This window comes from Solea solea, chromosome 7 (assembly GCF_958295425.1).
Source record: "Solea solea chromosome 7, fSolSol10.1, whole genome shotgun sequence".
NCBI lineage: Eukaryota > Metazoa > Chordata > Actinopteri > Pleuronectiformes > Soleidae > Solea > Solea solea.
The window spans coordinates 22,552,270-22,580,013 of NC_081140.1; the positions used below are offsets into that span (position 1 = coordinate 22,552,270).

General features: G+C 38.9%; 2 protein-coding genes across 3 annotated transcripts; one reads left to right on the forward strand and one right to left on the reverse strand.

Annotated features, from left to right (window-relative positions):
- Window positions 1-4,392: 4,392 nt before the first annotated feature.
- Window positions 4,393-14,660, reverse strand: cep126 (centrosomal protein 126). Of its 2 annotated transcripts, XM_058633254.1 has the most exons (11): window positions 14,210-14,660; window positions 13,056-13,175; window positions 12,170-12,315; window positions 11,031-11,142; window positions 10,724-10,895; window positions 7,896-9,738; window positions 6,642-6,751; window positions 6,299-6,368; window positions 5,815-6,012; window positions 5,652-5,716; window positions 4,393-5,539 (listed from the first exon to the last, which is right to left on the reverse strand). In XM_058633254.1, exons 1-11 carry the CDS (start codon window positions 14,275-14,277, stop codon window positions 5,456-5,458), a joined length of 2,988 nt encoding a protein of 995 aa, XP_058489237.1. In that variant the 5' UTR covers window positions 14,278-14,660; the 3' UTR covers window positions 4,393-5,455. The 2 variants fall into 2 exon arrangements, with proteins under 2 accessions (XP_058489237.1, XP_058489238.1); XM_058633255.1 differs by lacking the exons at window positions 4,393-5,539; window positions 5,652-5,716; window positions 5,815-6,012; window positions 6,299-6,368; window positions 6,642-6,751 and adding an exon at window positions 6,840-6,955.
- A 2,101-nt stretch (window positions 14,661-16,761) lies between these two features.
- trpc6b (transient receptor potential cation channel, subfamily C, member 6b) lies at window positions 16,762-27,432 on the forward strand. The gene is made up of 12 exons (XM_058634931.1): window positions 16,762-16,857; window positions 18,395-19,166; window positions 20,092-20,268; window positions 20,348-20,512; window positions 20,728-20,944; window positions 21,386-21,613; window positions 22,995-23,259; window positions 23,367-23,562; window positions 23,844-24,038; window positions 24,194-24,250; window positions 25,159-25,234; window positions 25,327-27,432. Exons 2-12 carry the CDS (start codon window positions 18,420-18,422, stop codon window positions 25,464-25,466), a joined length of 2,463 nt encoding a protein of 820 aa, XP_058490914.1. The 5' UTR covers window positions 16,762-16,857; window positions 18,395-18,419; the 3' UTR covers window positions 25,467-27,432.
- Window positions 27,433-27,744: the final 312 nt, after the last annotated feature.

Genomic DNA, 27,744 nt, shown 5'->3' on the forward strand with positions numbered 1-27,744 from the left:
ACTTTGGGCAGGACATCAAACTTTATGACTCATGGGATGTCTGCTCCAGAGGCGGAGCTTGGCAGTAATTGGGACAGGACTCTTTAAAGGTACAGTCAGTTTAACCCAGAGCCCCAGAAAGCTCCAATATCATGTATTTCAATTTACATTCAAACACTGACTTTTGTTTAATAAATCCGAACCATATTTTAACACAAACTGTATAAAGTGACAAGTTTTTAATGTGAACACCCCCTCAACCCCACCCCCCACCCCTTCCACAGGCTACATGTTAGGCACAGTGTCTTTTGTTGTAAATAAATAGTCAATGAGGCAGATGAACTGTCATTCTTTCACTTAATTGCTGAATTATAGCCTTCCTTATTTTTTTTCTGGCAACCCCCTTTGAGTGACGCGAGGACCCCCTGCAGAGTCCACTCAATGAAACAATGAATTATGGACTTGTTTAGCAACACAACATGGATAAAGTGCCACAGCGTGAGGAGCGTAAAATATATATAATTTTGTCTGTTCAATTAAAGAATTAAGAAAATAATGTTACATCATCATCGCAAAATGCATTTTTACTCTTTGGCTTTCGACCCAGTATGAGACGTTGGTTTTGTATTTTTTATAGTTTTATTGTATAACTTGTTTATTTGTGTTTTTTTTTATACTTTCTACAGTATTTTATTGTTTATTTTGATGTCTAGTAGGTCTCACGTTTTTATATTTTATTTATCTCTGATGTACATCATTTTGTTTCAGCAGTTGTTGTTTTTGAAGTGCTTTATAAATAAAGTTGGATTGGATAATTAACAGAATAGTTATGCTGTGAAAGGGGTATTTGTTCATTAAAAAAAACACAGAATTAACTGGTTTCTTTAACTTTTTTTTTAGTAGCAAAAACATAAATGATCCAACATTTAACCTGACAGTTAAAAATGTCAACTCATTTTATAATATCAATCAAAGTTTCATAATTTGTTGAGTAACATTATCTTCTCTCTTTAAGAACACATACAGATCGATAGATAATTTGTAAAGGGAAAATGTTACATTATTTTATCAATATTTGTTCTTTTTTTAGTTCAAGTTATGCATGTTTGAAATATGGATAACATGGCAACATAAAAATGATTTAAAAACCTGTAAAGTCTGTGTAATGGCACTATAATAGCTCCCTATCTAACCCTCTATCTTTCTTTCTTTTCTTTTTTTTTTTACAGTGCTCATGAAAAAAGTAGATCTATGCAGTTCCCACAATTGTTATGCTAATGAGGCCCCTCTTCCATTGAGAAATCATTTTGTCAAGATCCAGTCTCTTTGGCTACACAGGCCCTTTTTCCCATCCATCTAGTGAATGAATGATTATGAAGCCCAGTTAAATACCCACAGAAACTGTAAAAGCCCCAGTGGACAGATTAAAGAGCTCACATACACACACTCATGTTCCTAAATACATGCGTGTCTCACATTCGATGAATTCATTCACTGTTTTACACTTATTTTTGATAGGATTTCTAAACATTTTGGCAGCGACATGCAACAGGTTTGATATTGTGTCTCAACAAACATTAATTCTGTTTATTCTATTACTACGTCACAAACAATGTTTACACAGACTGCAGTATTCTGATATTAACCAGATTAAGACAATAGTCTGCTATGTAAACAACTTTTTTTCCTTAATATCTTGTGTATTCTGTACATATTCTGTAGAATATGCCATAATCACACATGGAGCATTCTGAGTTTATAATATGGCATTATAATCCAGTATTACCTGGATTATAATGCCATATTAGATTACATACATAAAACATGTACTCTGAATGATGTTAATAGTCTGACTGAAAGTTTACATGAGTTTCTAATAGAATATTACATTGCATCTCACAGATTATGAATCTCAAATTAAGACTCAGATTAAGACGTGGTGTCACATCATGACGTAATGTAGTTAAATTAGACGGACATGTATACGTATTGATCAGATTATAACATCTATTGTGTAATCAAACAGTGGATGTAATCAAACTCAGATTACCGGTGCCCATTTAAACATTGTCCCATAATCCCTGCTACTTTTAAATGTGCACATTGACGATTCTTCATTATCACTATTCTGAGAACTAATATTTGGTGCACACTATATTATAATCCCACACATTTTCGACGCGCGAATGAGTCACACACTCTGTGCACACACGCTGCCGGTCAAGTCATCTCCATTATTTTGGGTGAAAGTGCTCATTTTCACATCATTGTCGTGCACTCTGACACGTTAAAGAGATGGACTGCAGTGCGTGTCCCTGGAGGGGACCACCCACTTAGAGCGACTGGATCCTCCTGAGGTGGAGGGCGTCTACAGCAGCAGCAGCAATCTGTTTGAAACGCCTCGGTCTGGTGTTATTGTCGGTCACAGTGACGTACGGCGTTACTACAGGCAGGTGAGAGCTCTGCAGTGCCCCCTGCTGAGGTTAATTGGTAGTCCATTTTAAAGCATACACCCAAACCCTAGTCTTTGTCTCTCTCCTCTCTCGCTCTACAGGGCTGCATTCACACTGCATGCTGCAAGTGACCCACATCTGATTTGTATCTGATTTTGACCCATGTGCGTGTAAACAGGCAAAAAGCACATGGATTCAGACGCCGTCAGATCGGTTTCAAGTCTTATTCATCATTCATATGTGGAAATAAATCACCCAGATCAGAAAGATTCCAGTCAATGTGACTCAAATGTCCATAAAAATGTGACACATTGAAGATCGCATGACTCTCTTCTGAATAGTGCAATGGCAGAGGAGCGCTCAAGCCAGTGGACTCATGCTGAGGTGTCATGACTTTTAAGCCTTTGAGGCGAGGATTTTTAAACTTTCACTTCCATTTGGGCTTAGATGGGGGCCTAAACTCTCCACATGTGAGCCAGTATAAGTGCAGATTTCAAAGACGGAATTGGGGCAATGTAATCTATCAAATATAATCCATCCATCTTCTACCGCTTTATCCACCACATGAGGGTCACAGGGTGGGGTACACCCTGGACAGGTCGCCAGTCCATCACAGGGACATATAGACACAAATAACCATAACTCACACTCACACTTACAGTCAATTTAAGAGTGTTCAATTTACCTAATCCCCAAATCTGCAGGTTTTTGGACTGTGGGAGGAAATCCCACACACACGGGGAGAACATGCATGCTCCATGCAGAAAGGCCCTTGTTACAACCGGGTTGTGACGCGAGGTCTTCTTGCTGCAAAGACAAGACTACTAACCACAAATATAGTACAAAGTAAATGTATTTTAAGTGTTTTAACATATATAACATATATAACTTTTCAGTTTTACTATTAAAGTGTACTATTCTACTCCTGCACTCTACCAACCCCATTCTTTATGTTATCATGTCATTACTTTCACTTCATTTTCTATCATTTTGTGAGCAAATAAAAAAACACACGCATGTAACTATCTTATTACGTTTCACATAACTTTTTTTTTAATAGTTGTTTTACATACATCCGTGTAATTACTGCTTTACAGGGACCGGACAAGAGCAGACCTGTCGTTAAAGAGCACATTAAATGAAGTGTAACAAAACATGACAAAATACTTGTGAGATTTTAAGCCTCACGACAGACCGTCGTACAAGCTCGAACTTGCATGTGTGGAAACGTCTTCCCTCGTTTTTCAAAAAAGTCTTTGCCCTGTCTTGTTGAGTTTCTGGGTGTTGTGCCGGTGAAAGGCTTATATGTCATTACTCTCATATTGTGTGGTGTAATGACACTGAACATTAACAGCGGTGAGGGAGGAGATTTCAGAGAAATCCCTGCAGAAGAATAGTGACTGAGAGTTCATAAGTGCTGTGCAGACACTGTAGTTTGCAGTTGTCCTCATGTATTCATGTCACTGGTTAAAATGAATGAGTTGATGTAAAAATCAGGGTGCTTTTATTATATTATTGTTGTTTTAAATACAGTAAGGTGCACAGGCGAGGCTGTTCTCTCCACTCGACTTGATTTATGACAAGAAGACGATGCACACCTTTATGTCTCCACTGTATTAAAGAATGATCCGCCACAGTCACACAATCATTCCAAGCTCCTCCTCCACACATTCAAAGGCGTACGCATTGGATGCATAGAACCAGAAACCTGTATTTAAACTTATAAAAAAATCATCACCTTTGGGAACGTGACACTTTAAATGAGCTTGAGCTTCCGCCGCCTCTTGCAGCAAGTTCTAGCAGGCTGACTGAGGGGCAAAACCAGACATGCTGGTGAAGGAGGGGCAACTGAACTCACAGAAATAATCCCTACAGCTATCCCCCCCCCCCCACACACACACACACACATCCATGCACCTTTTAAATTATCTTATTTCACACATAAATAATGCAGAATAAAAAATGAAAGAATAAATACTAGTCTTTCATGTAATTCACTATCATTTAAGGACATTAGTGACTGACTCAGGGAAAAGACACAGCTGGCTGGAAAGCCTGTGGCATAGATTCACCTCGTTGAGCCAGTTAGGTCGAGTCTTTGTGCACAGGACATAATCGGCCTTTTTGCAGCTGTCAAAGAAAGACAAACACACCTTCACCTTTGCAACACTTCTCTTGCAAACCACTTCCGCTCCTCCAGTGAATTTATGGACTGTGCAGCTCACGGCAGAGGAAATAAGGCAAACACACCGACTGCACCCAGTCAATTTATCAGTCAACACTGAGTTTACATGTCAGTTTACAACTGACACGGCCCCCAAAATAGATGCCGTGACATTGTAGTTTTAACATGTAAATACAGAAAGCTTTGACCTTTTTTTACGGAGGAATAAACTGAAGACATTTTGGTTTACAAAGGCAAAAAGGTATTCTATTGCTAAAGAGTGGCTTTGAGGACTAGTGTGTAAGATTTAGTGGCATCTATGTGTACCTCTTACCTTACGTGCCATATTAAAACACAAATAATCCAGCAAGTGTGCGAGTAATGCAATGCGGAAAATCACAATGCGTTTAGAGTGTTTGCACGGTTAGATATGTCAACAATGGATTACTCTTTAAACATGGTGGTAAAACAACAACATGAATCAGTGTGAAGAGAACCCACTATCTGTGTATTTAACACGGCCCTTCCTGAAACTGTGTTTTTCAATCATTCATTAAAACAAGATCTCTAAGTTTTCAGCTTCTTGAATGTGAATATTTTCTGGTTTCCTTGTTCCATAAATCAAGGAAATCATTGATACAGTTGATAAATGAATAATGAATTAATTGATAAATCGTACACATGGGAACTTTAAGAGTTATTTTGTGATGATGCGTTCTAGTTTCATTTTGTACATTTTGGCTTTGACCGAAAAAGGCACATCTGGTTTAAAGATTAATTGAATCAAAGGATAATATAGTGCTTGGTTACACATTATGAATGATGCATTAATGGGAGCGAGGACCTCACATGCTTTATGTCAGAACTTCTTTGAGTGTAGGGAGTGGTTGTTCACCGAGAACAGACGCTGCTTATTATGGTTTGTGACTTTAATTTCCTTTGTCTGAAAACAGTGGAAGAAAAATAAGGAATTAATTAAATACAACAAACATATACTCACACTGACTTTGTCCGGCATAAGTAAAAATATGAATCCATCAGTAATTAATACTTACAGAAGGTGCATCAATGAGTACAAGGCCCTGCCTGCTGATATGACTTGGAACTTGTCCCTGCATACCTGCAAAGAGTCCCAGACAATTATCCTGCAGTGAAATGACAACATGAAAACACTCGGGTTCATCAGCCTGATGCAGACAACCTTCACTGAGTACTCACAGTACAGACGGTGGTTAAGTCTGTCCAGAGAGAGAAGGATTTTCTGCTCTTCCAAGGAGAGGCTGGTGAGTTCCCCATGCTGCCCTGTTCCTGGACACTGTGTTTGGGTCGTTTCCATGGTAGCCGCAATAACTCTTTCTTTGCGTGGGTCTGCAGCGCGTCCTTCAGCCAAGTGTAACTGGGTTGCTCCTCTTTCTCCTGAGAGCACAGACACACAAAAAATGGCTTCTCATCGGTTTCCAAATGTATTTTCTTTCCTCAAAGGATTTATGTGAAAAAAAAAATTGTGCTGCTGTTTTGCAAAAAATATGATAAAAGTGTGTTATCATGTCAGGATATTAATATTACAAACCCAATTTCCAAATGCAATAAAGACTAAAAGATATACTTTGTTGGATCACTTTTACTCAACAGATAAACATACAAAATAAAAACTAAAAAATGTAGTGCTTTCACTGACAAATATGTAAAACCACCATCTTACCATCGTCTGTAAAGGCCCCATTAAATGTTCTGGAAAACTTCATGACTGGCTCCACCATCTGTTTTATTGGCTGCACAAAGAAAAACAAGCACGCTAAGTCGTTTAAGGCCCTAGATTATCCTTACATAACATTTATGCAGCACACAATACAAACAGAACTTAGGAGGTGTTAGGTGATGAGCATGTCTCATCTGGAGAATTAAAAATAAGTTTTTACTAAGACTAAGAACATCATTAAAGGGAAAACAATAAAGGGATTGAACGCGTTGAAACACATCCATTCACTGATCTGTGGCAATTATCCACAATCATCTACCCTAAAGCTAAAACTGCACACTTGTACCTGAGAAAGCTTTGCGTTTGCTGAGCCAGGACACTCTCCGTTCCGCTCCATGCTGACTTTCCTCTCAAACCGCCCACTCTCCACTGCCTGGCCTCTAACCGGGGTTTTTACTGAAAGATGATGAATTTGTTTGAATCACTTCAGTCAAACAAACAAACAAGCAAATAAAAAATAAAAAAAGGAATTACATGAACATACATTTCAATTAACTAGTGGGATAATGGGATAAATTCAGGGCCCTGCAGTCCTCTAGGGTTGGCACATTACAGAATAAGGAATTAGAAAATGTCCATCTTCTCCAGGTTTCCTGCTTTCTATCCAAGTTCAAAGACATTCAGTTTAGAGTTTGGTTAACTGGAGACTCTAAATGACTCTAAACATGCAAACTCCTCTTGTTCAGACCTGGTCACAGACTCTGGTCTTCTTGCTGCAAAAGCATGAGTGCTAACCTCTACACCAACTGTGTCGCCTAATGGAATATTTGATATTATTATTATTATTATTATTATTATTATGACAGAAAACAGATAAAAGTACTGATTATTTCTCTCATCCTGTTCTTTCCAAAGAACAAAATCCAAGATAAATTCATAGGTGAATGTTCAGAAACTTCTAGCCTTTACATCTCAACTTGCGTCTGTTTAGCTGGATTATCTTGGATGGTTGTGTGTGACTGTCTGCAGAAGTATGATGTATTTCAGTAGAGGAAATATGGCTTTGAGCCACCAGTAGGAGGGGCTGATAACACTATCACTGCTCAAGGCAACACGGGACAGATTGTTGGCATGGGCTTGAGCTGAGACAGACAACAGTCCATTGCAAGACAGGATGGTTCAAGGGTCAACTCAGGCCACATCTCTACACATTACTTGCTTCCTTTACTGGATTTCTACCCATTTTCTGTATGTGTGTGCATGTGAGAGAGAGTAGTTTAAAAGAGTAGATTTTACAATATCAAAAACATGAGACAGAAGTTGTAATATGAATTTGTAACATATAAATAGTGGGTGCAAATTATGAACAACAGCGTTCCACTGTAAAAGGATCTCCTGGAAATCTTTGCAAACAGACAGTCACACAAATGCCACACCATTCATTGACTACATTCTCCCTCAGTGAAATTATAGTGTATGTAAAGACAGTGACAGATGAGGACAGTCAAAAATAAAATAAAAAAGGATTAAGAGACAGTGCAAGCACATTTAAATCATACAGCACTGACTAAGCTATGTGATGGGCCAAAACATACATTACCTTCCTTGGTGGCAAAGACACCGCGGATACTGTGCCAGAGCTCCGCAATCTCCTCATCTGTGGGAGTGGAATCCAAACAGAGGCGTTTTTCATCAAACACAATTCCTCTCCTGCCAGAACCCTGTGTTTCCGGATGACCCGCGTTGGTCTTTCCCTTTGTGTTGTCCTCTGAGATGGGGTGTGTATACGCAGGTGGCATTGGTGTGTACATAACAGTGCTATTAGTTCTGGTTAAATTACGTGTGCTTGTTGAGGAAAAGCCTTCCAGTGTATCCTTGAACAGGGCCTGTTTGACAGCCGCAGCCTGTTTACAGTTGGCACTAGCTTGATCCATGTCACATGGAGGAATAATATACGTCTTCTTTTCTTCTGTTGACTCTGTCCGAGGAGGTGGGCGGGGCACCATGACCTTCCCTTGGGTTTTGGCAATCTGATTCACCTCGGTGGCAGATTGAGGTCGTATGACGGTGCCCTTTCTAGTCTGTGTAGAAACAGGACCCGATGCGGCTCTGGTAGAGCGCTCTCTCTGAGGGACCTTGGGGCCACCAGGCCTGGTGCTACATTGCACCTTGACCTCGTTCGCTCGTTCCTGGGGTAAACTGACTTGAACCCCAACATCTGCCCACGCTTTCTTTGTAAATTGATAACCAAATGAGACTGGCGGGATCATGTTGGGTCCAGGCTTGGAAGCCCATGAGACTGTACTGAGACATTGCTGGTGGTCTTCCAGGTTTTTCCTTGAATGAGGAAGATGAGAAGACATGGCTGCTTTCATCCGTCCTTCATCCTCTTCTTCCACATGTACCCCATCAAACCAGCGCAGCCTCTTTTTGATTATGTTGTTGTTGCTCTCAACATCCTGAGCTTTGACCTTTGTCAATTCAACACTGTCCCTGATTGCTAAAGCTACTTGTTTTGCAAAAATTAAATGGCCTAATTGAGACGCGCATGTAGCATCTCCAGGCACATATCTGGACTTCTTTTTGAGAATCCCTTTGAGTAATCTGACTTCACGTCCTGAATGAGATGTCCCAACTGAAAAAGGCAACTTTTCTTTGTCCTCCTCAGGACACTTAAGGCATTTGGGCGTGTCTCCTGGAATGCCAGACGAGCATGCATGTTGCAGCGTTGGTGTATTAATGGACTTCTCATGTTTCAGCTCAGAGTTTATGAAATAATTGAGGTTGTTTATGAAAGCGTGTTTGCCTGTTCGCTGGAGAATGCTTTTTTGTGAGATATTATAGATTTTGCTATCATTTAATAAAATATTTGGCTTTGGGGAAGCCCCACACTGCATCTCTTTGCTGTTGCCATTTTTGGCAACAAAATGCATATCTGTAACAGGCTGGTGTTTCAAGTGTCTGTCATCATGGACCCTCTTCTGTGTGAGATCCAACAGCTTGTCTTGTTTTGGACATGAAGAGTCAAGTGCTGAGTTGGCTCTATCTGTAACAGTGATGTTGTCTTGGGTACTGTTCTCAAAGTTCTCTGGGTGTATAATTTCACAAAGTGTTAATAAGTTGCAGTTGTTCAGACCAGAGTGAGTCTCTGTTTTAGAAAAGTGCGTCTTATTGTTAAGCGCTCCGGATTGTTCCTGCGTTTCCTGCTTCAGATATTCAGATGGAGCGACAGTAACGTCGAGCAGCCGAGCTGCTGACCTAGTCATGTCTGAAGATAGAAACAAATCCTTTTGATTTCCAGAGTTTTTATGTGGTTTCTCTGAGTCTGGCCAGAATGATGAGTAGGAGCCCTGCAGATTTCTGCTGTGGTTGGGATCCTCAATCTCCAAACTGTCCCGACTTAAAGGGCTTTCAGAATCACAGCTATCAGACAAGTAGCTGTCCTGAAATATAGAAACAAAGAACTGTAATTACTCTAAATTAGAGCCAATCCCGTGTGACATAGGTTAAAAGGACGGGTACACAGTGGACAGGTCATCGCAGGGCCAATGCGCACAGACATGAACAACCAATCACTCTCACATTCACACCTACAGTCAATCTAGAGTGTCCAAATAACCTCTGCATGTTTTTGGTCTGTGGGAGGAAACAGGAGTACCCAAACATGCAAACTCCATACAAAAAGCTGTAAGACAACAGTGCTACCCACGACTCCACCGTGTGGCTTTATGAACACTTACATAATATGACAAGAACACAAACTGTGCAGGGTCATTTAAACCCAAATTTGACAACATTGAACATTTAAGTGATTAAAAGTAATTTCATGGGCATTCGACAAGCTAAAGTTCAGGTCGTAACCATGAAAACGGTCAGGCCAGAAAAACAGACCTAAGAAGTTCAGCATAAATTCACACTTCACTGTCTTGGGTAATTTAATGTCACATTTGAGATTAAATGTGTGTTTTAGTGTTGTTGTTTTTTTATTTTTCAGTTACTTGGTCTCAGCTGTTCTGGTTTCTCTGCTCTTCTATGACAGTAAAAAAACTACTAATCCCTTCATCAAAAAAACAATTGTTTCCATTAATAGATAACAGAAGCAGTTATTATTTGCAACTCTTGTCTGCTTCACTTTTGTTAACAAAGCACAGATGATGAGAGGGAAGGTTCAGAATGGTGCTGGATGCAGACTTCATTCATTTTTAAATAATTGTGTATGATCTTGTCCAAAAATATGTCTTGAAAATCAAAAATGGTCTCAATTTGAAACACAAACAACTCTCCATAGGGCGTTGAAGCATGTGGCAGCAAAGGCAGATGCTGCAACTGGTGCTGGAAAGGGCTTGTGTCACAATGCTGCACCCTAGAGGTCTACTTGAGGTCTACAACTTACAATCACCGTATTAGTGAACGAAATAACAGACACACCTGTGGACTGTGGTCGTGTTGCTTCTGCTGCGTCTCTCCAACTTTTTGACTGTTCTTGAAGTGAGCCACAAACTGCTCCTGCAGCAGTCTGTTGTAAGTCTCCACAGCAGAGACGGCAGGAGAGTGGGTGGATTTAGAAACCGTGGGAGGTTTCAAAGAGGGAGTGCAGCTTCTTGAAGAGAAACAGACAAGACCATCAGAGAAGGCTACACATAGAAATCTATTTATATTTATCAAAATCAAATCAAAAGGAATATTTATTATAATAGAAATGATGGAATTATCAATCAGTAAGTGTTTTCCTTACCTGTTAATGTTAGAACTGTTGGACATTAAAGGTGAATGCTGGAAGTTTGAGCTCAAGGTGCCTTGAATTTGACCAAGTGCAGCTTCAATTGTTGGGACATTTCTCCTGAAAGCTAAAACACAATTAAGTTAATATTCCCGGTGTGCATTAATTGTCAGGGCTGAGATACACGTATAACAATTTTGTGAATGTTTTGAAATTTTGAAATGTGGAATACTAGGTTGTTTTTAATACAACATAATTTCTAACCATATATGCCTCATTCTTAATAGATTAGTATTAGCCAATATGCATTTACATGGCAGGCAAATAGGTAAAAAACTGTGTCTTATTTGTATTGAAGAAAAAAGGCGTGGAGACTAAATGTTAAATCCTGCCCCCTGCTTGTGGAAAAGTATACAATTGTCGTGTTCTTTTTGTCCTGTTTGAATGGAAGTGTTCTCTTTCTCTCTATCAGTAGCAACAGTAGTAACTATTATTATTTGGTTAAGTATAATTTACTATCTTCTTTCTCTGTTTATGTGCAGTATCCCATTATTCGCAGCTTTATTTCTGTTTGGTTTATTTCAGTACAGATGGTATAGGGTTGAGTTAGTGTTACGATTTAACTCAATTGGCAAAGAAAAAGAAAAGAAGACTGCAATTTGTTCTTTAGGGGTTAGAACACATATAAAGTATAAGAAGCACTAAAATCAACTACAAGAGGTGTGTCTCATGTGACTATGTTAATACTACGATTTTGCATTAGACTGGAGTTAATTAGTTAGTAGGTCACATGACATGGAACCAAATTGAAATTGTGCACATCAATCCGTTAAGAGATGCTGGGTAGTTTTTATATAGTTAAACGCCAATATTTGCCATTTTCCAATTATCAGCACTGACTGATTATTATTAATTAAAGGGTCAATTATTACAAACTATGCACTTTTCCTCTCAGAAACTTGATAAGTCATTTAAACGTTATTTCTTTCCATGCAAAAGTTTGTTTTTTGACATAAAATGTAGGCTGGAGAGACAGAGCACAAGTGTTGTTTAATAACTGGGTAATGAAGTTAAACAATTTCGCTGTGAAAATTGCTGTATATATACACACATATATATCTATAGATACATATATATATAAACATATCACTAACTTTGCCTTCGTCTCTGAGAGGGAGGTAAATGGGCGTTTTGGAAGCGCTCGGTTGCGTCCTGTATTTGCTGTCTGCGTTGCTGTAGGATGCTCTCTTTCAGCTGCTCGTCCTGCATGTCCAGCTGCCTGCGTTTCTCCTCCAGCGCCCTGCGCCATAAACAAGAGCAGGTCACACACACACACACACACACACACACACACAAATTTTACCTGATTAAACCGAGAATGGGCATGTTTTTAAACACAGAAACCTGAGTCTGTTCCTCGAGATGTGTTTTCAACACAGTCATAAATAAATAAAAGCTCACCACTCACTGCCAGGTTCACGGAGTCGAACAAAATAACATCAACAGGTTCAAACAAGTTTAACAATATTTAATTAAATAATAATTCATTTAATATCTAGCAGAAATTATACTCAAATGCCAAAAAAAACATTTTTTTGTCATTTCAAAACAATTTGAGCTTTTATCTCACACCGTTATAGTCAATTTAATATCATCTTTCAGTTTTATTTCTTTTACTGTCCTCCGATTACCAGCCAGTATGACTTTTACACTATTGATTACATGAATATTAGTGATTACTAACAATAAAAGTCAACAAGCATCTGGAGATACAAGCTCTTAATCATCACATGGTTGGCAAAGCTTCAGCCACCACTGTGACCAACAGTTACCCCCGCATCCAAGATCTATTTCCAGGTCTATATTGCAAAACTCTGTCAGCACTGTCAAATCCCTGAAAGGTGCTAAGCCCAAGAGAGCATCATAAGCCACAATCCACCTGTCCACGAGGCATATACTACATCATATACACCAGACAGAGAGAAGACCCAGGTTTGATACGAAAAACAAAAATAAAACCCAGAATGAATAATTACTTACTTCCTGCGTCGATTGGTTTCCAGGGAAAGCTTGCGAGCTCGAGCTTTGCATAATTTCTGCTCCTCCAGCAGGAGTTGTCTCTCGTGTGCGAGGCCTCCCCCAGCTCCAAACCTCGAATTTCTGCAAATGAGCCACTAAGGAAGCTACTTTTAAGCATGAAGAATGTGTATTTTGGTGGGTTAGGGTTAGAACAAATAATTTGACCATTGAATTTAATGGGAATAAGACATTATTCAGACGGTGATGTTTACATGAGATGGTAATAGAATAGTCTAAACTCCAGTTGGAGTAGATGTTATAGCATCATATTCACATTCTGCTCTGCAACCTTTAAATAAATATGAAGGGATTATTCTATTACAAACTCACATAAATATTCAATAATTTTGACAGTATTCTTAGGAATAATTGAGTGTTTCACTCATATTTAGTAAGGTAAGTAATTAGGCAATACATAAAGCATTACAATCTGATTAAAACATGTCTACAAAATGACTTTGTTTACATGGAAACAACTGTACCTGTGTTGACCCAATTATGAGAATAGGCTGAAAAGACATTGCCACGTAAACACAATTTTGTGATTACCTAAATCAGAACAGGATCATATTCAAAAATAGCAATATTCAGATAAGAGATCTTATTGCGATTATAGTAACATGATGCAGACATTTGTATGTCTTAATCTGATTTGTCATAAAGAAATATGACTGGAAAGGAATATGAATGGAATATTCTATTAGAAACTACTCTTAACAATATCACCCTATAATCAAAAATCAGAATAAAGGTAAAATCAATATGAGCATTTATCAGATTCACAGTCACAAAATGTAGACATGTGTATGTCTATTCATATTCCTGTTTAAATGTCACAGACCATATAGATTATGTTTATAACTCAAATGTATAATGGATGTATAATCAGATTAAAGGGTAAACAGACCGACAACATATCCAACCAAACGTAAAAAGATAGATGTACATTATTGCGACTATAATAATAACATTTAATTCATTCTTAGTCATATTACTGGTTATTCAGAATGTGGTTTAACTCAGAAGAGTCAACGCAAACACAGTCACAGGTGCAAACGTTAAACAAACATTTGAATAACGTCACATAATAAATTATACAAACATGTAAAGGATACGAGTGGTAGAAGAAGTTGTCCTGAAGGACTTGCATCCTGACTTTTGTTAAATTACTTTTGTATGTCATGTCTTTTCGGTCCAATTGCCGAAGACACCAATTACGTGACTTATGGTGATTAAAACATTGTAAAATATACAGTTAAAATTGCGGGAGCGACATTTTTATACGTCGTTAAAAAATGTCGCGTACACGAATCAGGCTACAGAGGTTTAGCTGTTAGCTGTTAGCTGCTACCTTGGCTTGTAAATGCGTGTTTCGATAACGACACCTGTGAAACCAGCTAAGTAATTTCGTCGCTTTCACAAACTTCTGAAAGTAGGAAATATTCACCGCAACTTTTGCTGAAGAGTGACATCCTCTGTGACTCGTTAAAGTGTTAAATAAAGAGCCATTTTCACCTTTTCTACCTGTTTACCAGAGTACCAGGCAACCAGGGACGCAGCTTCTTGACAACGGTGAACACGGTGGTTTTTACCAGCCGCGTCCATGTGAGGGCGCTGCTCTGGACCTTCAAATGATGCTGCATTCAGGTGCACCGAGAAGTGTTGTAAAATACCAATACAACAACAACGGTGACGGAGAGAGGACTGAAATAGAAGGACTAAAATGTATGTATGAATGTATGAAGGACTGGCTCTTAGCCCACCACCTTAAGTTAAACATGAATTATAAATATAAATTCATTGTTTTATACTTTATAAGAGCTACGAACATGTACTCCAGTAAAAGCTAGCCTCCACTCTGTTTTACGATATCTATATAAACTAGACATTACGGAAGAGCGTGCAATTTCAAAATAAATGCGACAGATGTGGAATTTCAAAAAATAAAAGTCCACTGAAATAGCATAATTCAAATATATTCCACCTAAATCCAGACTGTTATTAAAAGGAAAGAATCATTAAAAGTAATCTGTTTCCACTTCACACTGATAGTAGACCACCTCAGGGTGGCCCTCTGATTCTAATGTGACATTCCAAATTAAAGGTCCTCTAAAATAGCAGAATTAGCAAATATTCCACATAAACTTAGATCCATTATTTATAATTGTCTATTTTTATATCAATCTGAATTTAGGTGGAAAATAGGTAAATTCTGCAATTTCAGCGGGCTTTTATTTTGAATTCCCACATCATAATGGCATGGTGTTTTGTGAGGGTCACCCTGAGGTGGTCTACTATCAGTGTGAAGTGGAATTCTGGATTTAGGTGGAATATATTTCCTCCTCGCCTGTATCAGTGATATTTCAACAAGCAGGGTTGTTAAACTCAAATGTTCCTGGGGGCCAATGAGCATCTAGTCTGGTCGAGAGGGGGTCAAACTAGAGAGATTATAGCAGGTGGACGATATGATTTTAAAATTACAACATAGTATTCCATATTTCACAGAATTGTTAGTAAAATAACTAATTAGTAAAAGTGCTTGTTTTGGCATGGAATGATGTGTACTTCAAAATAAAAAACATATTTATGATGCAAAACAAATCTATTAATATAAAAAAAATGGACCGCCAGTTTGACACCTCTGCTCTAGAGTTATTAATGTAGGCTTAAACAATATGTGATATACAGTTTTGATTTGATTTTGGGATTTTTACAACAGAAGCAGACTCCTCCCTTGTATATTTGTTAAATGAAACTCAGCCCAAACTCACAATTCTTGTAGCTAAATAGCTCTTTACTACAGAAACATGTTTTCTGTTCACTTAAGGGCAAATTAGAATTCTGTCTTTGAATCTTCCAAGGCATCTGCATTAAAAGTCTTTGTCTCATGTCCACATAACTCGGTAGGAAAATTGGTAAAGCTAAGATGAAGTCATTGGATGCCATGTTGACAGCAGGAAGCAGCTGAATGGAAACAGGAAGCAGCCACATTTGAACTGATGTTTGATAATTCAACAACAATAAATCTCAAAACCTGACAGAAACGTAGAATGGAAAAGTGACATACAGGAGACGTACAATTGTTGTGATCATAAGTGCATTGTTTGTAACAGTTCATCAAAAGTTCATATTAATTATTATTATTAAAGGTATAATCTGTATAAAGGTTATGTACCTGTTGCATTTCATGGCAATGACATGAGTTCAGAGGATTTAGGAAAATCTGCTTTTGTCTAGATTGTTTATGCAGCACAGGCAGAGGCCTCTGCATCAAATAATCTATTCTCAGTGTGTCAGACACCATATACAGAATTAGTGCTGCACCTCTGTCCATCGCAGAACACTTAAAATAATCCCTTTCCATTCTGCTCGAGTTCATGGCACCATGAGCTCAGCCAGTGCCCTTCCGTTGTGTGCTTAAATCCTTTGGTTTGTTTGACAAAGTGTTTTAATATGTCGGTCTACACAGTTATGGAAAATCAAATAACATAAAATGAAACACAAACTGCGACAGCAGCTCAAATATACTCTGCAAACCTTAATATCCTATGGTAGGAAACACACCTCATAAGCTGCTAGAAAAAAAACACCCACTGGGCAGAGGCATCGCGGCCGGTGCAGCGTGGGGTGAGTCAGTCTGACAGGTAGGACAGAGGATGACAGGAGTCGCGTTTGTTCATCAGTTGCATCTCATCGCTTGTGGATATAGCGTATGGGCTCTTACGACTTGATGGAGTGAAAGCAGACATCACTTTTCTCTGAGGTGAGTGGAAGCATCCTGGAAGATTTCTTTTTTTTTTGTTTCATACTGTTTTGAAGAAATTATTTATTGGAGACAACTGGGACATTTTTGTTGTTTTGCAGGCCCATAAAAAGCGCCTGATCCTGCAGCGCCCCAATTTTTATATCTCCTGTTGTCTCTCCTCACGCTTCCTCTCAATCCTTCTCACATCTTAACTTAAGAAAGAGAATGACTTATTTGCATTTAGTCAGCCATTCTCAGAAATCCAAGAAGGATAAACACAGACAACAGCTTACCCATTTTTCTTTTATGTCATATTAAATCCGACCTTGATTGATTGTGATTGTGCCAAATATATTCTTAAGATCTCACCTTGAACAGCATGACACACTTTTAATTTTTATATCTCATCTCAGCTGATAAGGGATGTCAAAGATGAAGGCGCTGTCAGTTGTTTGTATTTCTGTGTGTGTGTATATATACTGTGCTCATTAAATCTCTCAATTATTGGAAATCTTGTTAACTCTAATCATGATTGAATATAGGAACATTGTCATCATCTGTTATCATCTTGCACAGAGACAACAACCTCCTGAGATAATCGCATTATTCAAACGAAATTACCGTGGAGGAAAGTTGATTTACTTGTCTGACAGTATTTATGCTGGTATTTAAAACCTACTGTATATCTCACACAGATAGTATAAAGTCAGTAAAGGTTCAACTTTACCACAGCTAAACACTGGAGGGCATCGTTGTATAATATTTAAGACATTGGCCGTGAATGATCAGGCTGAGAATGAGTGGATGAACAGTGCCAAGTCAAGAAATGAAGGCGAGCAGATGATGAGACTGTGGGAGGTGTCACACATGTAGTGAGAATTTTAATTTGGCACAAACCAGCTGGCCATTGCACGTAGTTGTGGACAGATGGAGCCGATGTACTTGCATATAAACCAGTACATTCAGTAGTCAGGTGCTATGCACTTATGCACAGGCATCGATTTCATACAGGGGACCACACTCGCAGCATTTCCTGTGCCAAGAAGCATGCGGGGGGGTTTTGGGCAAACGCAAGCGTCTTCAGTGGAACGTGACTGTGAATGCAGACAACAACAATATATAAATAAATAAATAAATAAATAACAACTTTAAAAAAATGATTTTTACACACCTAACAAAAAGCTCACATTAGAAAACGTATGTTCAACTGTGTCTTTTTACGAGTTTGGCATTCAAAAGCATTCGTTTGGATTCACCACAATGAATCCTAAAATTACAATTACTAGTAGAAATGAGGGGTTTAAAAAGTGACACAAACAAAAGGAAAAGGCTGTAAATATATCTTTAAGAGAGCATATATTTGAAAGGGTGCAGATTTTACTAATGCCTTAATCTTTTTTGAGATTCAAAGATGTATTTTTCACATACATTGTACACGTACAGCAACAATAAAATGGAATTGTGACGACACCGTACAAAGAGATCAGTCACTAATCTATAACCTGTGATGGGAATTTGCAGTTATATTAATCAATCTAAAATCTTTTCTGTTTAGATGGAACAGTAAAAAGGGGAAAGCCATGATGCTGCAGCAGGCAGTCGCCAAACCTCGAAGACAAGCTTTACGGGGAGCCGGTTACCTCTTCCGCTCCCAGTCGTCCTCCTGTCCTTCCATGACTGAAGAACTGTTTTTGAATGCTGCAGAATACGGCAACAACCCCGAGGTGAGGCGGATGCTAGAGGAGCTACCATTGCTCAATGTCAACTGTGTTAACTACATGGGCCAAAGTGCACTACAGCTGGCAGTGGCCAATGAGCATTTAGAGGTGACCAAGCTACTTCTGAGGAAGAAAGACCTCTCTAGAATTGGAGATGCTTTGCTGTTAGCTATCAGTAAAGGATACATCCGTATAGTGGAGGCCATACTGAGCCACCAGGCCTTTGCAGACAGTCAGAGACTCACCAACAGTCCAAGTCAGTCGGGCACCCATGACGACTTCCTCGCCTATGATGAGGATGGCACACGTTTCTCCCACGACATCACTCCCATCATCTTGGCTTCCAAGTGCAACGAGTACGAAATAGTGCACATACTTCTCATGAAGGGGGCTCGTATAGAGAGACCACATGACTACTTCTGTCAGTGCAGGGCCTGCAGCGAGCAGCAGAGGCACGATGCTTTCAGCCTTTCCCAATCACGTATCAACGCGTACAAAGGACTGGCGAGTCCGGCATATCTGTCCCTCTCTAATGAAGACCCCGTGATGGCAGCTTTGGAGCTCAGCAATGAGCTTGCCGTTCTAGCCAACATTGAGAAAGAGTTTAAGGTACTTCTATAATCACTTACGGCATGTTAAAGGTCCAGTGTGTAACAATTAAGAGGTTTTTTTCTGGCAGCAACTGAATATATAAATATGTCCTATATGTAAATAATCACGTTTAAATGAAAAGTGTTTGGTTTCATAGCCTTAGACGTATTTTAGGCAAGGGCCTTGCTTTACAGAGGCTGCCATCTTGTGCTGGAAGAGGAATTTTGAAATGTGAAGACCATCGTAATTCCCTGACATGCTTGGTTAACGGCAGGGGTGAGCGGAGCAGTCCTCTGATTTCTACAATTTGTAGTCTTACAATTAGGCCGTATCAATACAGGGATTGTACGAAACAAATCATCTTTTTCTTTGTTGGCATTGTTTCAGGAAAATGTTTTCATCCGCACGAAACACCCAAAACGATGCAGTACATATGCCAGGCCTGTAAGGGGCGCTGTAATGCTGCTACACCTAAAACAGAGAAGAAAATATTGAGTATGCACATAAATTAGGCTGGCTGTGTACAAAAAATAATGCTTTATTCTAACAAGTATACATTATAATGTTTAGAATACAGGAAAGGAAGGAGATATAGGAAAGAAAATAAAGGTTATAGATGTAGATAGTGACAGTAAATGCCATCACAAGAGAGACAGGTGTGACTATGACATCATCGTTTTCCAAAAGTAGTGTTGTCTACACAAAAACACAAGGGCGGTGTTTTGAGATTTCCCCCCTCTGTGACCCCTTTCCAAAATACAGTTTCAGGTCTCCTTAAAACAATATTTCTGAGTGGATAAACAAACCTTTGTAAGATTCGCCAAAACTAGTTTTCATGTGGACATACCCCTCAGTCACCAATTGTTACTCACTGAACCTTTCATTTATGTTTCTTAAAAATGTCATCCTCAGCAACTAAAGATCTTTCCGTCCTCTGTTACAGAATGATTACAAAAAATTGTCCACTCAGTGTAAAGACTTTGTGGTGGGACTCTTGGACTTGTGCCGGAACACGGAAGAAGTGGAGGCCATCTTAAATGGGGACGGTGACTCATGTCAAACCTTTGGCAGACAAAACCTAATCAGGTTAAAGCTTGCAATAAAATATGAAGTTAAGAAGGTAAGTGTGTGATTAACGAACCTTAAGCTTTGTGTTAGGAATTATAGATAGGTAAACCTCTCTCTCTCTACACACATAGTTTGTGGCACATCCAAACTGCCAGCAGCAGCTCCTCTATATCTGGTATGAGAACTTTTCTGGACTTCGTCAGCAAAACTTGGCCATTAAAATCCTACTTGTCCTCGGTGTAGCTGCTGGGTTACCTTTCCTGGCCTTCATGTACTGGATAGCACCTTCAAGTAAGGTAAGGGAGCTTTGCTTTTGCATTGTAAACAATGTCACTGTTGCCTCATGTTTGCTGGGCATTAAAGTCCCCAAACACATTTGCCACAAAAACATTATGAGGCAATAACATGAGGGGTGCTGTGAGTTTCTTTCCTAGTTTCCTTGTTTCCAAATCAATTCAAACTAACCAACTGTTTAAAGTCTCTCTCTTTGCCATTTTGTGACTTCTCTCAGTTAGGGAAACTTATGTGTGGACCTTTCCTGAAGTTTGTGGCCCACGCTGCCTCCTTCATGATATTTCTCTGCCTACTGGTTCTGAATGCAGCAGACCGCTTCGCAGGGACATCGCTGCTGCCAAACATGACCGTCCACGAATACCCTTCGCAGCTGTTTCGTATGAAGACCACACCTTTTACCTGGATGGAGATCCTCATCATATCCTGGGTCATAGGTTATGAACACACTTCCCCTCTCATCTCACATGCCGTCCCCATTCTTGTATGAAATGTTTTCCTATGATATTATAGATTTTTTTAAATCGCGTTCATTTATTCCTGACGCCACAGCTTCCCTTCTTGTTATGATTTAAGTCAGGGCTACTGCACACTCTGCTCTGCATGCAGGGTCCGGGATATTACGGGTTACAAATCCCAAACACCTATGGTAGCTTGTGCATTCTTACCACGTGCAACGTAATAAATCAGACTTGTGACGACTTTCCAATGATGAAAAAGGCAGAGGTGACACTTTAACTTCACGCCACAGGGGAATCACACAGACAGTTTGTCAATGTACAGCATCAATAAGTCATGTAAGATTTGCCAATCCATTAACTTATTTATCATTGTGACTGTCGAAACAAACGTGAGATGTGGTTTATTTTTCCTTACAGGGAAGATCTGGGAAGAATGTAAAGACATTTGGACGCAGGACATCCGGGAATACATCTCCGAACCCTGGAACCTTCTTGATTTCAGTATTTTGGCCATATTTATGACCTCATTCATTGCCAGATTAATGGCTTTCTGGCATGCATACTCTGCCCAGTGCTTTGTTGATAAGCACTACACTGACCTGACCAACATGACCTTGCCCTCTGAGATACAATACTTCCAGCTGGGTGAGTGCAAGTGCAGTTTTTTCTTTTTATAAACAATGATTTGCTTTAACCGTAATTAAAAGCATTGGAGGGACAATGCATGACCCACATGCACTGTACACACCCAAGCACACAAAACCAAACCTAAAAAATGCAATGATGTCATTTCATAAAAATAGAGAAAAGGATAACCATGTAACTATGCCCACTCTGCCTCTCTCACTCCCAGCTCCACAGGTTAGCGTAATATATATATATATATATATATATATATATACACACACATATATATGTACACAACTATAGATCTAATAGTACAAATCTTCAGCCATGAAGAGCATAAAGAATCCATCCTCTCATTCATGCCACCTCATCTCCCCCGTTTCCTAATCACCACCAACTTCTACCCCCCACACTATGTATGGTACAGTTGTATTTAATCTACTTATATTAGAGATGAAATTGAAACCATTTGTATGTAGTCCTACAGGACGCAGGGTGGAATCATTTTCGGATCGATATAAACCCTCTAACCACATCATCTGCAGACACGTGTTTTTCTTCCCATCCATATTATTATTGTTGACCTTGCACTTGAACCTTGTCGATCGATCCGCTCCACAAGTTAATCATCTGGAGACGCACTCCTGAGTTATATTTCCCGAAAGCTTGCATTTTCCAAGTAACCTTGCATGCAGATGCAGACGCACACACACACACAAACTTGTTTTTATATCTTAGTGAGGACACATCATAGACATAATGCATTCCCTAGGCCCTTACCCTAACCTTAACCATCACAACTAAGTGCTTAAGCCTAACCCTTAACCTCAACCCATTTCTAGCCCTAACCCTGAAATAGCCCTTTAAAGTCGTGGGGGCCAGATAAAATGTCCTCACAAAGATAGATTTGTATGTTTTTTGGACCTAACAAAGCTATAAATACAAGTACACACACATAAACACATTAGGAATAATAATAAATGGTAAATAGTCTGTATTTATCTTTATCTTTATCTTTATCTAGTCTTGATGACCCCTCAAACTTGCTTTACACTACAGTTTTGTCGTTCCATTTAGTCACACTTTCATACAGCACATTTTCTATAAGTCATATTTTGGGGGTCAGGTTAAATGTCTTGCCTAAGGACACATCAGCATGTAAACTAGCGGAGACGGGAACTAAACCCACAACCTACCAGTTGAAAGACAACTTGCTCTACTACTAAGCTACTGTTGCGCCATTAATAAAGAGGTTAACCTGACCATTTTTTTGGTCACACAATTGAATAATGATTTTAAAAAGTATTAAACTGATAATTGAATAAGGAATCTTCACACCTTATCATCATTAAGTAAACTAGATGAAAACGCTTCTTTCTTTTTTTTTTTTTACTTCCAGCTCGAATCAACTGGATGCCCTCGGACCCACAGCTCATCTCCGAAGGCCTCTACGCGATTGCGGTTGTGCTGAGTTTCTCTCGCATCGCGTACATCTTGCCTGCCAACGAGAGTTTCGGGCCCCTGCAGATCTCTCTGGGAAGGACGGTGAAAGACATCTTTAAGTTCATGGTGATCTTCATCACCGTCTTTGTGGCTTTCATGGTGGGCATGTTCAACCTGTACTCGTACTACCTTGGAGCCAAATACAACGACGCATTTACAACGTGAGTGTCGACTACAGACTTTTGCAGTAAAAGTCGTGCCCTTGGATGGAGTCTTTGTCGACTGAGGCGGCTCTTTAATTTAACCTTTCATTTCTGTACTCTGGTAGGCTCGAGGAGAGCTTTAAAACACTATTTTGGGCCATCTTTGGCTTGTCAGAGGTGAAATCGGTGGTCATCAATGTCAACCACAAGTTCATTGAGAACACCGGCTATGTGCTGTACGGGGTGTACAACATCATCATGGTGATTGTCCTGCTCAATATGCTCATCGCCATGTTCAACAGCTCCTTCCAGGAAATTCAGGTATGTCTGAATCATCCACATTTCCATAATTATCTTACTTATGGAGTCACATGTCGGTTCATTGTTGTATTCAGTATTTAGCTCACAGCAGGGGCGTTTAAGGAGACTTCAGGGCCCTGAATTATTGTTCTTGGACAGATACATGGTGATCTCAAGGGCCCTCAGACAATTCCTTGTTTTGCCTGTACTCACACCCGTGGTATACATAGTAATACTGTACAAGAATTAAAGACCACAATCTCTCACCCCATCTTTCTCTATCTTCTATTCTATTGATGCAGGATGATGCAGATGTGGAGTGGAAGTTTGCCAGAGCCAAGCTCTGGTTCTCGTACTTCGAGCAGGGCGGCACGCTGCCCGTGCCCTTCAACCTCGTTCCCAGTCCTAAATCTGTCATTTCCCTCCTGTTGTGGATAAGGGAATTTCTCTGGGCACAAAACAAGGAAAGCTCAAATGACGAGACGGAGCTTAATAAGGTAAGGAAGCAGCTACAGAGACCTATGGTTTTCACCAGGAAATCACCAAATTCATACTGTTGCAAAAAGTTACAATTTGATGTTTTTTTTTAAGGGTCTACTAGGCCCCTTTGTGTCAAATTTACAAGTTGAATATGTCTTTTTGTATTGTTTAGTTGAGGCAACAAGAAGATCTGAGTGTGGAAGAATCACATTGCTCGACCCACTACCAAGTAAAGCAGTTTTTATTTCCTAATGCTGAATACAGAGGACAACATTAAATCGTCATCTGAAAATGAATACACACACTCTTCAGTTCATTATATTTTGTTATGTTGCAGCTTCCTGCTAAAATGATTTAAAATGATTATATGAACATATAATATGTATTTGTATTACAGTTTTACCTTACATATTGCCCCAATAAACCAAAAGTTTAAGCATAGTTTGCTGTTGGTTCGTAGTTGTAGAGATGTAGGAGTGTAGTTGGTTAAAGTGACTAAAGGTGACGGTCCCTAAGCGCATCCGGGTTTCTTAAATGATTGGAACAACCCGGACTCGACAGAAGAGAGCTAACCTCCCAGTTAAAGTGAGCTATCAAAGGAGAAGGACCTTGGTGGTAGAAAAAAAAAAAAGGCGGCCAAGAACCTGATAGTCACTCTGGCAGAGGTCCAGAGATCATGTGTGGTGATCGGAGACATCCCGAGGACAAGCAGCAGCTTGTGAAGAAGAAGCCAATGGAGCAAATTGAGGTCCACGGATCGTCACCATTCAGTCTGACAGAGAATCTGCAGAGAGAATGATATCAGATACAATTATAATAATATATCTTATATCAAATTCAATAGATATGTATATTGTCACCATGGATATAAGCCAAGTGTGTCATACTTCATCGCTATATCTTTACTTCATCAAAGTTGAAGAGAACATGGAACTGTCAGTCAATTAAATTATTGAGGACTATGAATTATGTTGAATGAAACCATTTATTTTAGGGATTCTGAGCAAAGGTTGCAACATAAAGAGTATATAAATTAGTCAAAGGCATATATTCAGTTGGCAGCTGCTCTTCACTGACAATTATTCAATTACTGACAGGAAATAATAAGAATGTAATCTTTTGTTGCTGTTTTTACAGAAGATAATGAATCGCCTCGTTAAAAGATATATTGTAAAAGCACAAAGAGATAAAGACAATGACGAAGTACACGAGGGTGAGTTTTTCTGGATGCCATACTTTATATATATATATATTTTTTTACGTTTTCTATAAAATAAACGTGACCCTGTTTTTTTTGTTTCATAGGTGAGCTCAGAGAAATCAAACAGGACATCTCCAGTCTCCGCTACGAGCTGCTGGAGAGGCAGAACCAAGATCTGGAGACACTGGCGGAGCACATTAGGGGACTGGGAGATGCCATGCATATTGAGCAGAAAGAAGAGTAGCATGTGCATACCTTATATACTGTACTCTTCTCATTATTGAGGAATTTGGTCAGGGACAAAAATGCCTTCAGAAGCAAATTAACACAAATTTTAGATGAAAACATACCTAATAAAACTAGAAATGATGTAAGTTCACATGCAGAAACCTTATTGTTTTGCATTAGTGTAACTTTTGGAGGATATTCTCTTCATTTCCATCCCTGTACGACCACATGGTGTCACTAGTGGAACTTTTTTCTTGTTGCACAGACCCTGATACTGTGGCGTAGACATGGTTTGATAAGGGTGTTGTTTTTAATCTTAAGTAGGGGAAAAACAAAAATTCTGGTTAATACATCACTATACTAAACTATAGTTAGTGATAATAGCCTTTAGTACTTTCCTGTGGATGTCATGTTATGTCATCTTCTTATGATATAACCTGAAAATTAAAAAAAAAAGATAAAATAAAATAGGGCGGTTATAAACACACTCACTTTGCTGGATTTCTTAAATGTTAAGTGTTTAACGTTTGAAGCGTAATGCTTAATGAAAATTAAACTGGCCATTCTTTACAACTCATGAAGTCCAGAGGCTTTTATGGGCTTTTATAGCCATTAAGCAGCAGATGCTCCCCCTCACGCTCGCTGTGAAGCAAGACAAACATCTGAGAACAGTCTGACCTGTCAAGAGAGAGTGAGAGCGTTTCAGAGCTACCAAGTCGAGTCTGCAAGCAGCGTTTAACCACATGTGTCTGCACCATCACTAATTTGTCATTTCAAAACTCCAAAAGCTGCCGGTGGTCACTGTGTGCAGCCTGCGAGCGTAACATCTACAGATTAAAGTCTCATATAAAAGCCTGGGCCCTTATCGCATTCAAAGAACACATCACTTTTTTTTTTTTATATGAATAATAAACCGTTATCCAAGAATTATGTAGGCCATGGCATGAGAATCCCACACTGATATCATCAAGCTCATGACGCAGGAGATAAAGGCCAAGGCCTGTGTGTGCATCATGCATCAGTGACATCCACACTCCGCTGATTAACTTGAATAGTAAAACTCCCTGTGTTATCGCTCCAGGATTACAGAAATGTAAATGAGAACATAGGAAATGGGGATTCTGCTATGACTCAATTTCCTTCAAAATTGTGTCACACACAGGCTGATAATGAAAGATGTACTGTAACAACATTATTATTATTATTATGGCCATTATTTAACTTTATATTTACTTTGGCAAACTCAGCATAACATAATCCATTATGGTTTCTCATTGGCTGATCATGGCTCTACTGTGATGCCATACATTTCTGTGGCGTGGACATTTATTCTTTATAGGGTTGGCGGTTAAAACGAGTGTAATAAAGGGGGATAAACATCAATTTCACTTATAAACTTTAGACAAACAGTTGTAACTCATGAGTTATTCAAAGATGTCATGTTTGTCTTGTAGTATCTGCTTGAAAATTGCGCACACATAATGAAATGAGTGTATATATCTGCAACCACAAGGTCTATTTGAATATTTTGGGTGTCATAGTAAAGGTAAAGGTAAATTGCTCTAAACTTCTATCAAATCACAGTACAATATGTGAACATCATCTCTGCAAAGGTTGACTTGGATCAAGTGAAGTAAGTTTTAGTACAGAAAATACAGACGAGGGTTTGTTACAGCCAATAGATTACGCTAGTGTCGCCAAAACACCTTGAATTCCTCCAATCAGAAACAACTTGTGATGACACAAGTTGTCACAGTGAGTGATGAGTGATGATGAGTGATGTCCCTTCATTCCTGCTAAAGAGAGAGTCACATTTGAAACTTCCTGATGGTGTTATCTACAAACGCTTGTTTTTTTTTAGTTAAAAATGACTTTCCTGTCTGATGTTCTTTTTTGGATGCTGTTTTAAGATCAAATAATGGCTAACAAGTGTCAAACTAGCAGTCAAGCTTGCTCACATTAGATGAAAACATGGTTGGTGATACTGTAACGCCCTGTTACAACTGTTTCATTTATTTTATATATATATATATATATATATATATATATATATATATTAAAAACTAATAATAATAATGCTTATTGTTCATTGTTTTACGCTTGATGTAAGGCAACCTTGAGTGCCATGAAAGGCGCTATTAAATAAAATTTATTATAATCATTTTCTTGCATTATAATTTGACAGCATCACTTCTTTTTTGTCATGTAGTATGAGAAAAAGGTAAACTAAGGTTACTTAAAAACATTAAATTAATAGTCACAATAACATGACTGATAACTACTATTTTCCATTT

Bases quoted from the DNA above. Each gene is read 5' to 3' on its own strand.
- cep126 (XM_058633254.1), bottom strand. From the start codon at position 14,277: ATGACATACAAAAGTAATTTAACAAAAGTCAGGATGCAAGTCCTTCAG. The intron at 10,896-11,030 runs GTAAGGAAAACA...TTTCTCTTCAAG, and splicing joins AACAGTTCTAACATTAACAG to AAGCTGCACTCCCTCTTTGA. The intron at 6,752-7,895 runs GTAATGTATGTT...ATCATCTTTCAG, and splicing joins TGTCTTTGCCACCAAGGAAG to TAAAAACCCCGGTTAGAGGC.
- trpc6b (XM_058634931.1), top strand. From the start codon at position 18,420: ATGATGCTGCAGCAGGCAGTCGCCAAACCTCGAAGACAAGCTTTACGG. The intron at 23,260-23,366 runs GTGAGTGTCGAC...GTACTCTGGTAG, and splicing joins TACAACGACGCATTTACAAC to GCTCGAGGAGAGCTTTAAAA. The intron at 25,235-25,326 runs GTGAGTTTTTCT...TTTGTTTCATAG, and splicing joins CAATGACGAAGTACACGAGG to GTGAGCTCAGAGAAATCAAA.